At 43.0% G+C, this 10,902-nt stretch overlaps 1 protein-coding gene across 1 annotated transcript in view; it reads left to right on the forward strand.

The window, feature by feature from the left end:
* Window positions 1-10,647, forward strand: part of MAPK14 (mitogen-activated protein kinase 14) — a 50,363-nt gene extending 39,716 nt beyond the window's left edge. The window contains exons 10-12 of the mRNA XM_066622926.1: window positions 3,892-3,970; window positions 5,095-5,268; window positions 6,965-10,647. Of these exons, the coding sequence (XP_066479023.1) occupies window positions 3,892-3,970; window positions 5,095-5,268; window positions 6,965-7,032 (321 nt within the window). The 3' untranslated portion in view covers window positions 7,033-10,647. The remainder of the gene's footprint in view (window positions 1-3,891; window positions 3,971-5,094; window positions 5,269-6,964) is intronic.
* The last annotated feature ends 255 nt before the right edge of the window (window positions 10,648-10,902 follow it).

Genomic DNA, 10,902 nt, shown 5'->3' on the forward strand with positions numbered 1-10,902 from the left:
ATAGTGTGGAGAGGTTGCAGCCTGAGTGAGGGAGGACAGGCAGGCAGGGCAGAAGCTGGCCTGTGGCTGCTGCCCCCCCCCCAGCTCTGGCTTCTTTTCTTCTCCACCTCTGGAGTCTGTGTCCTTTTTTCCTTCCAGCAGGGTGCCTCTGGAAGGTGGGGGGAGTTCTTTAGTATCCATGTAAGATAAGCAGATGTCATAACCACCATATGTATTGGAATCCTGGAAGATCTGGTGAGGAGGTAGATGTGGTGTCAGCAGTGGCCCCTTTAAGGGTAAGGCCTGGGCATCCAACAGAGTGTGCTGCACAGCTCCAGCCACTTGAAGGCAATAGGGCCCTCAGGGATATAAGGAGCACCTGAGGCAGGAAGGGGGTGTGATTTGGAGAAGGAGTGCAGGTTGGAGAGGGGACTGACTTGGCTTATTGACTTGGATACTCTGACTGATTTGACTGACTGACTTTGGAATCTGACCTTGGACTGTGACTTGGCTTATTGACTTTGGGCTCTGCCCTAGATACTCTGACTTTGTGACTGCTGGAGACACTGGAGTTTGGTGTGTGGCTGCTGTGCCCAAGACCTGCTGATGACCCAGGGTCTGCTGTAGTGGTGGGAGGCTGCTGGCAGGAGAGAGGACCTTTGCAGGTTGAACAGGCGAGCTACCCTGGAGGTGGGGTCCAGCAGGACTGCAGGGCAGAACCAGGGTCATTTGTTGGGGGAAAGAAGGGGAGCTAATTTGCTTAAAGTAGGCATAATTCTCCAGGCAGAGAATGGCCTTGAAATCATAAGAACATAAGAACAGCCCCACTGAATCAGGCCATAGGCCCATCTAGACCAGCTTCCTGTATCTCACAGCGGCCCACCAAATGCCCCAGGGAGCACACCAGATAACAAGAGACCTCATCCTGGTGCCCTCCCTTGCATCTGGCATTCTGACATAACCCATTTCTAAAATCAAGAGGTTGCGAATACACATCATGGCTTGTACCCCATAATGGATTTTTCCTCCAGAAACTTGTCCAGTCCCCTTTTAAAGGCATCTAGGCTAGACGCCAGCACCACATCCTGTGGCAAGGAGTTCCACAGACCGACCACGCGCTGAGTAAAGAAATATTTTCTTTTGTCTGTCCTAACCCGCCCAACACTCAATTTTAGTGGATGTCCCCTGGTTCTGGTATTATGTGAGAGTGTAAAGAGCATCTCCCTATCCACTCTGTCCATCCCCTGCATAATTTTGTATGTCTCAATCATGTCCCCCCTCAGGCGTCTCTTTTCTAGGCTGAAGAGGCCCAAACGCCGTAGCCTTTCCTCATAAGGAAGGTGCCCCAGCCCCGTAATCATCTTAGTCGCTCTCTTTTGCACCTTTTCCATTTCCACCATGTCTTTTTTGAGATGCGGCAACCAGAACTGGACACAGTACTCCAGGTGTGGCCTTACCATAGATTTGTACAATGGCATTATAATACTAGCCGTTTTGTTCTCAATACCCTTCCTAATGATCCCAAGCATAGAATTGGCCTTCTTCACTGCTGCTGCACATTGGGTCGACACTTTCATCGACCTGTCCACCACCACCCCAAGATCTCTCTCCAGATCTGTCACAGACAGCTCAGAACCCATCAGCCTATATCTAAAGTTTTGATTTTTTGCCCCAATGTGCATGACTTTACACTTACTGACAATGAAGCACATCTGCCATTTTGCTGCCCATTCTGCCAGTCTGGAGAGATCCTTCTGGAGCTCCTCACAATCACTTCTGGTCTTCACCACTCGGAAAAGTTTGGTGTCGTCTGCAAACTTAGCCACTTCACTGCTCAACCCTGTCTCAGGCAAAACACCATATCAACTCAGGCAAAACACCAAATCAGGCAAAACACCATAGAGGACCAGGCGCCTGAAAACACAGGACAAGAATGTACGACAAAACTAACTAAAAGCTAGGGGGCTACATTACAAAAATGGGACCTATAAGAGCATAAAGGTTAAAAAAAAACCTATATATGCAGTGTTATCTTCATTTTAGATGTCAAAAGGGTTTTGTGGCTCCTGAGGTGTTTTTATTCTTCCGGAAAACGGGTCCAAATGGCTCTTTGAGTGTTTAAGGTTGCCTGCCCTTGCTCTAGTGGCTTAGAAAGCTTCACTCTGAGCCAGGTCTTTCAAGTGCTCAGGGGGAAGGGAGGGGTTGGTTGCCTTGGAGAGAGAATGATGGATTGTCAGTAATTGCTTTCATGACTATCCCTCTGCAACAGTAAGAAAAGTAGTTTTTTAAACTGTGATTTTAAGGGGATGCATTTTTCCCCTTCTCCAGGGATCAGCACATTTCTTCTCATTTGCAGTGGTCATTCGAGTTGAGTCAAATCCATGTCTAACAAGTTTGGACCTGTATATCTCTATATGGATTTGATTTGATCCACACAGCATAGATCTTAAACCAGTAATATGTGTTCCTACTTAAGAAGAACAAGTATTCATTGCAAGTCTGCCGGAAACGATATTACACTTTGGAAAAAAGAATGAAGAGGGTAGATTTTTTCCTAGGGAAAATAAGTTGCTATGACCCTTTATTTTAAGAAAGTATATTCCTTAAATGAACATAATCTGATTCTGCTTACAGTTACAACACAAGCAGACCACATATTGGTTAAAATGTCATGTTTTCTTTCCTCCCTGTAGTACAAAATTAAGTGCAGTCAATAGTTATGTTCTGCTGAATAGAAAAAATGTGCTAAAGCTAAACTAACAGTTATGCACTGAATGTGTTTCTTAACCATTATGCAGGCATTTGCTTGGTTTTACTTGCCATTAAAACAGCTTTATCTTTTTTGTTAACTGACAAACATTTTTGCTCCAGTACCAATGGCTTTCTAACATTGCATGTTGCTCTTCTTGTGTTATATGAGGGAGAATGCAGCCTCAGTGCATTGTCTTATGCAGCAAAAGAGTGAATGCTAAACTTTGTAAAGCCTGATAGGAAGAGTGCAAAATAATATCTGTGTAGCAACCTTACCAAATTGGCCTAATGACCTTGCTTACATATCCTCTAAAAGGAGTCTTCTGAGTATAACCACTGAGCAAAAGTCTGGCTTTGCTGAAAAGTCCTTAACAGGGTTTTCTCTGTGTGTGTGTGTGTGTCTACTCCACATTCCTGTGCTTGAAGATGGTATGATGCACAGAGCAATTCCCACCAGTTGTGTGCAGGCTAGAAGCCTTGTATGCCATTGTCTTGATTGTCTCATTCACTCTGAATCTGGAATATTAACAAAGCCCTTGACTAGGCACCTAAGATATTAACCAGCTTCAGCAGATCATGCGTCTGACGGGGACACCCCCTGCATATCTCATTAACAGGATGCCCAGCCATGAGGTGAGACCTGACAGGTGTGCATAGTGATCTGCAGTTCAAAACATTCCTTTATTGGGATACTCTACCTGTGATTACTTAGTTTCAGGTGGCATAGTTGGCTCTAATTTCATAGTGTTGCTTTGCTGTAAGAGGATTGTGAACCAGTGCTGAGTAAACTGGCAACAGCCTTTAGCATCCTGTGCATTCAGATATGACAATTTTAGCATGTTGTACTGGTAACATATTTTATCAGGTTAATATACAACTACCTGGGGACATTTGAATGCCACTGCTGCCTACAGAGCTTGTCCTTACTTGCGTGTGTGTGCTATAATGTAATGGATAATGCTTTTCCAGCCTTGCACAACCCAAATGCATTTTGGCACTTGTTAAAAATATCAAATCACTGTAGTTGATATGTGACTTCGAAGGACTAGAACAAAAGCTAATTTGAGGAACCAAAATGGTCTCAGAGCATCAAAAGATAAACCCAAGTGCTTATTGTATCTTGGTGAGGCACGATTTAACAGACTTCATTTTATTCTCCAGGCAAGAAACTATATACAGTCCTTATCTTACATGCCGAAGATGAATTTTGAAAACGTATTTATTGGTGCCAATCCGTTGGGTAAGACTTGTAGCAGTTTGATTTCATTGAACAATAGAACTGTATACGATGAGCAGGAGGCTTCTTTGGGTATTGTGCAACAGGTTAATGTGTTAAAATGGAGCTTTGTAAAGGTGACCCTCGGACATCCCCTCCAAGGTACTCAAAAATGGCATATTTTTTCCATCGAATTGTATTTTAAAACAAATGTCTTCTAAAAATAAAACTCTGAAATTCTGTTAAGAACTTTCTGACTTTTCAGTGTCATGGCACTCTTGACCAAGGTGAAGCTTTTGCATCTTTTGGCAAATTTAACTTCATGGGGAACATTCGGCTCGAGAGAAATTTTGTTTTTATATAGTACTAATAGTTTTCTTTCTGAAAACTTTTTCTACAGCTTTGTAAGCTTTGCCTTACAAAGTACAGCGATATCTTGCAGGCATATTTTGAAATGTCAGCTGTTCCTTCCCAAATATGACTTAGATCAGCCATTTTCAACCAGTGTGCTGTGAGTGGTCTGCAGGTGTGTCACAGGAGTTTGGGAGGGGGGAGAGTCATTTATTAGTAAGGCCATTGGGGGATGCAAGCCTCCCACTGACAGCGCAGTATATCTTGTTAATTGTCAAAAAAACTGATGGTGTGCCTTGACCATTTTAGCGCCTTGTCAGTGTGCCATGAGATGAAAAGGTTTGAAAATCGCTGACTTGGATACTAAAGTTTTTGTCATTGGAAAAATGGTCTAATACTCTTCAGAAGGCTGCTGAGATTGGATTCTGATCTCTTACAGCTCAGGAGAGGGGTGCTTTAGTTATTTGTAGTCCTGTCACAGCTGTAGTTAGGTGGATAGTATCCAGGAAAAGCCATGGCACCCCAACTCTGGAATAACCTACCAAGGAAGCTCACTTGGTACCAATTCATGTCTTTTCAGTTCCAAGTGCCCAGTGATTTCTAAATGTGTGTGAAGTGATTTTACCTTTGCTGTGCGTTTAGCACTGCTGTACTTTCTACTTCTACTGTATATAATTGTTGTCGTTTGATTGTATTCTGGATTGCATGCCACCCTGATGGACCGCTTGAACGGTAGTCCCAAAATTGTGTAAATAACTTTGACTTCTCTTCTCCCACCCATCCCACGTCTCCTGTAGCTGTAGACTTGCTGGAGAAGATGCTGGTGCTGGACACAGACAAACGAATCACTGCTGCTGAAGCACTGGCCCATGCCTATTTTGCTCAGTACCACGACCCCGATGATGAGCCAGTGGCAGATCCCTATGATCAGTCCTTTGAAAGTAGAGAACTTGATATTGAGGAATGGAAAAGTAAGTTTCGGGGGAGCCAAGCTGTCTTGTTAGATGTTATTCACTTGACATTATTTCTGTGTCCCATATGAGGAGAACAAAACATGACAGAAAATAATGAAAGCTTGAATGCCTGAGGCATGGTCTGAGGGCATAATAAAGCTTCCTTACTGAAGTTAAGCAGGTCTAGGTCTTATCAGTGCCTGGATAGGTGACTGCTTGAGTTCTATGATGGAGAGATAATGGTATTTAAATGCAACAAATAATGTAGCTAATGTACGTAGGTGCTAGTACTAGTCAACTCCTGTATAGTGAGGAACAAATAGTACTGTTTCAGTTCTGCATTGTCAAAGAAATTAATCCAGTTTTTTACCAGCTATCTTTGCTATCAAATCAGGGCTAAACCTTTGGGCAGGGGGAGATTTGCAGAATCTCTCAGGTACTTCTTTTTTGTGCTGTCTGCTGCTTGCTCACAGTTGCTTTTTCTGATTTGCTTCTTCATTGTCAGAGGTAATCCCAGCCAATCAGGTATCATCTAGGCAGCAGAATGTCCAGCAGCCAGTTGGATTAGGCTGTGTGATGTGTCAAAAATCAAAGTGGAGTGAGCTATTTTCATCCCCCAATGTTGACCAAAATGGAGGGTTCATTTCATGAAGAGAAGTTTCATAACACTCCCTGTTTCTGCTTGGTCCTATATCAAATTGCTGCTCATAAAATTTTTATGTAGCACTTTTGGAGTGTGCAAGACATGTATTGTCTTGATGCTGTCCTTACAGCAATCTTGTTAGGTGACTATTATTATTACCTATATTATAGTTGGAGAACCAAGGCTGAGAGGGAATAGCTTGCATAAGGCCACCTAGTGAATTGAAAATAGAGATGAGACTTGAACTAGGGAGTCCTGATTTGCAATTCAGTCTCTTGGCCACTACCCTACACTACCAATGTGTTCATCTTTTTGATAAACCAGAAAGAGAGAGTTTTTGGTTACCCCTAATTCAGTCCCTTGGTGACTCAGAATGCTAGTGCCTCACAAGGATTTGAAGGTGATGGCAGAGAACTGCATCATTGGCATGCTGAGGACACTGCATTCCAAATCTCCACAAAACCTCTGCCAAAGGCTTCTTGAGGAAAAAGATGGAACTTTATTGCATCCCACAGTGTAACTCCAGTGAAGTGGAGTAGCAGTTTCTCAGTACCTCCTTCTGTAGTTTATCTGACAAATGCTAATGGTGGCACTGCTCTGCATTGGTTTCTGGCAACTTCCAACCTTGCCAGATAGTTCAGAAGGATATTGTTCATTGACAGTGGTATTGAGGGCTGCAAGAAGACCAAGAGAATATTTGAGGACACAATTCCAGTGTCATCTCCTGCTGTAGGCTATCCACCAGTGTGACCAGTGCATTGTTCCTAAACCAGATCTGAAGCCAGATTGAAATGCCTAGATAACCAGTTCTTTCCAAAGGAATCTAGAGCTGACTAGTAACTACCTGTTGTTTTACCTAGATTGTGGACTGATCCATATTTACTTGGGTCCAGAGTAAATCTGAGAGTGCTTACTTTTTACTCTAATGACCGTGTTTGCTCTTTTTGAAAGGTGACTTGGTGGCTTGAAATGACTTGGAGTGATTTGGTGGCGGGGGAGAGGTAGTGGCTGCTAGAGAACTCTTACTTACAGTTGCACTGAAATCTTTGTCTCCCTCCCTTTCTCCACCAGGCCTGACCTATGATGAAGTAGTAAGCTTTGTGCCACCACCGCTTGACCAAGAGGAGATGGAGTCCTGAGATTCTGTTTCTCTTTTTGTCCCATGTCACTGTGAGGAGGTCTTTTTCAAGGGATTCTCCAGCTACCATTCAAGTGCCTCTTGTCGTGAAGATTCTCCTTGGTGGACGGGTTTTTGTCTGTGTGTGTGCGCGTGTGTTTGTGTGTTGAATGGGGGGAGGGAGAATTTGGAGCAAAGTATTTATGCAGTTACTGTGTAAACATGCAGCGTGTTCTCTTGTATTTTGTATACAGCCTGGGACATGCTTCTGAAGATCTGTTTGATTGCTTTTTAGCCTTTACAGTTGGTAACCAGCTTTCACTGATCGGAGGGGCAAGGCAGACATTATGCAGGGAAGCTGAGTTTTCAGTAGCAATTTTTGCCATTAAATGGCTCTCCTATCAAGAAAAGATTTGAACTTACATAATGGAAGCTGAACTATTACTTGAACTGTACTGTGCCCTCTGCTTACCAAGGTGAGAGAAGATAAGATAAGGGATGTCTTTCCATTCCATGCCATATAACTGCTTTACACCCAAAACCTCTTCTCTGACAGTGAAGCGTATCCTTGCATGGGTTATCTCTCCTCCTCACCCCTTGATAGACCAGGCCATGTGATGTTGAATGTTCTCCCCTCAATTCAAGTTCTGGTCACATTGTGCTCCATTCTTCTGTGGAACTTTCTCTAATTTATACCAGAATTTTAAAGAGAAAAAGCAGCAGCATCGTTATGCAAAGGGATAATTCCCCATCTGGCTCCTTTCCCAAGGGCACAGCTTCTTCTGTAGACAGACTGCTCCATTGAAAAAACAGAACTCTTGGGTGCTGCCCACCAGAGCCCAGGTGGGTAAACCGTCCATGCAGATGAGGATAAAGAGAAGCAGGAAGGAATGGGTTGGAGGTTTCTCAACCTGCCCCAAACAGCAAGATACCCAGAAGGGCAGGTCACTGGTAAGAGAGTCAAGGGCAGCAAGGGAAGCACAAATGGGCTAAAATTTTTAGAGGATAAAAGAACCAACTTCTCCAGGGATACTGAAAGGTACTTCCAGTTCCTAGTGCCAACAATGCAGTGCCTAGCAGCAAAAGCCCTTAGCACCAACCTCAAACTGAAGAGCTGTCTCAGTTTATTGATATTTCATCTGCTCACAACTTTTGTGCTGTGCTTTGACTGGTAGCAAGAGCCTCGTAGGCTTAGTAGAAGCCACAGTGGAGCAGACCAGGAAACAACCAAGAGAAGTCTTCCCAGGGGAAGTGAGCTGTCCAAACACCACAGAATCTGCATCCTTCTCCCCAGTCCGTTCTGGGGGGACTTCTCTGCTGCTAGTTCAAGTGGCTGGTAGCTGTGGAACTGCTTAAATGATCAATTGCCTTCTCAGGACATTTTTTTTAAGCAATGTGCTCCAGTATGAGACAGTATTGGATACTCATAGTTCAAGCTGAAAAGCTCGCCAAGATCCCAGATTCCTGTCTTGGGGGAAAGGAGGTGAACAAGCTCTCATCGAAGGGGTCCATATCAAGCCTCATCATGGAGCTATAACTCAGGTTCTTCTGATCCTCACCTTATCGAAAAGGAGCAGCTTCAAAATTTTTCTTTCCTCCTTGGCCTCCATACAGAGCTTTTCTCTTTAGTCTTGCCTCGGAGTTGTTCAGCAGGCAGTGCAAATTTAGATCACCTACCAAAGAGTTCACCTTACATTTGAACCACTTCTTTGGATATCCCTCTCCACTGCCCAAACACTGGTGTTGGACTTACTGTGACATGTACCTTCTTAATAATTAATGGCAAGTATCCTGAGTCAGCCCTCCTCCCCAGTCTTTTCTCATAGGAGCAAGAGAGCATGTGAACATGCACTGTTCATCCATTACCCTAACACTGAAACAGGAGAAATGTGTTGTGGCTTTGTATGGCTTCCATACTGTTGTTATGGTCAGTACCTTTATGCTGCTGCTTAAGTGAGCAAAACTTCCAATAAGCATTTCACTACGTAAGCTGCTGTCATTCTCAAGCCTGGAACTGGGCACTGACCTCTTAAAGTGTGGGGAGAAGATTCAGCATTGCATGGCCCCTGCCTATCAAGGGGTGAGTAGGAGGGACAGCCGGTACAAAGACACTCTTAAACTGCCCAAGAAGAAATGTGTCACTGTAAGTCCAATGTTTGTTCCCAATATTCTGTACAACAAGAAAAATTGACCCATGAATGACTGGCTTTGTTTGAAACGGTTAAAAAAATTTTTTTAAAAAAAGTTAGTGCCTTAAAATGACTGAGGGGAAAACTGAGTCTGGCTTAGTGCCCTTTTGACTATGAAGTCTGAGCTTGCTACTTTCTAGGGTTTGGTCATCAGTGTAGCCAGGATACTGATCTTTGACAAAAATAGTGTGTCCCTCGTGTATTGAATTTGGTCTTCTTTCTCTCTTCCCTGCCCTACCCTGAAACATCCCAGCAATCGCTCTGTCATGCTGCCTGTTCATTTCGTGAATCTGATCCTTAAGATGGAGTGTGGGTTTTTGCATGTTGTAGCTGTATGTGCATGCAGGGTTATTTGTGTTACCTTGGAGGAGGCAATGGGGCAGTAAATCAACCAATAAATTATTCTATTTAGTACCATGTTCAGAGCCATAAACAATTGCAGCATCCATCTATCCTTGTTCAACTCATTGTTGACGTTCTGGGCACTTTTAAGATGGAAGGGGGCAGGTGAACATGCACCTTTTTTGTTCTTCCTTTTGTGGCTTTAAAAATGTGTTCGCTTATCAATTTGCATCCTTATCAACTTGCCTGAACACAAGATTCAGTTCATTGTATTCCTATATTATACAAATCAAGTAATATTGAAATTTCCCAGTTTTGGGACTGGGGGGGGGGGGCATCAGTTCAAGTATTTTATGTTCATCAGGTATTCTGAGTATCCAAGATCCTATTTTTAAAGTATTTTCTGAAATTTATATAATGCAGGTATCGTGCATGGATTATATGCCTGTTTCTGAAAGAGTGAAGCTTTGCAGTATTTTTGTTTTATGAGGAATCTGGGGTTTTTGTGTATTTATCCCTTTTTGTACAGAGAAGCCACCAAAAAAAGATGGCATGCAGATAATGAAGCCATCAGATCATCCTTTCTAGTGATCTCCCTTCAGGTCAGACTCTCTGTAGAGAAGCCTGGGCTTTGGAGTCTAGAGAGCAGTGCTCCTTCATGCTTCTGGTTCGGAGGCCTCCTTAAGACCAAACAAAATCAACTCCCTCTGCTGGACCTACAGTCTAGGTGTTCAGATGGAAATGTAGATATATTCTGTAAAACATAATGGGAAGACTATTTTTATCAGTCATTTCATGTGTAAATGATACAATGTGATTTTCATGCAGGAATACAGAAAAAAAGAATTTTAAAACATGTAGGTATTTGTATGTGTGAGTGGGAATATTTCAAAGCAGAGATTCTGCATGGGAGCCCCTGTGGAGTGCACTCCCTGTCATTAGTGTGGTGCTGTTCTACTGCTTGAACTCTGGACAGAAAATACACACTTTAAAGAGAAATTCTGTAATTTTGCTCATATCCAGGAACTTTGCTCTAATTGGTGTATGCCATGTAGGATATCACACAATGCCACTGGTTTAAAATAAAACTTATTTTTCAGATTTAATGAGCTGTTGGTTTTTTACATTTATATTTAATGTGCCCTATTAATGGAGTTGGCTCCTTCACTTTTATAACGATGCAACAATCATGCAGTACAATTAGTATTGTGAACAAAGAAAAAGATCGTTTTCGTAACTGATTACTGTGTATATATGTGGGGGTTGCTTCTTATTGTAAATACACTCCCACCCTACTCCCAAGAACTTTTCATGAGAAAGCATTCAAACCAAGCCCATTCAAAGTCTTACAGCCCAATACT

This window comes from Tiliqua scincoides, chromosome 4 (genome assembly GCF_035046505.1).
Source record: "Tiliqua scincoides isolate rTilSci1 chromosome 4, rTilSci1.hap2, whole genome shotgun sequence".
Lineage (NCBI taxonomy): Eukaryota > Metazoa > Chordata > Lepidosauria > Squamata > Scincidae > Tiliqua > Tiliqua scincoides.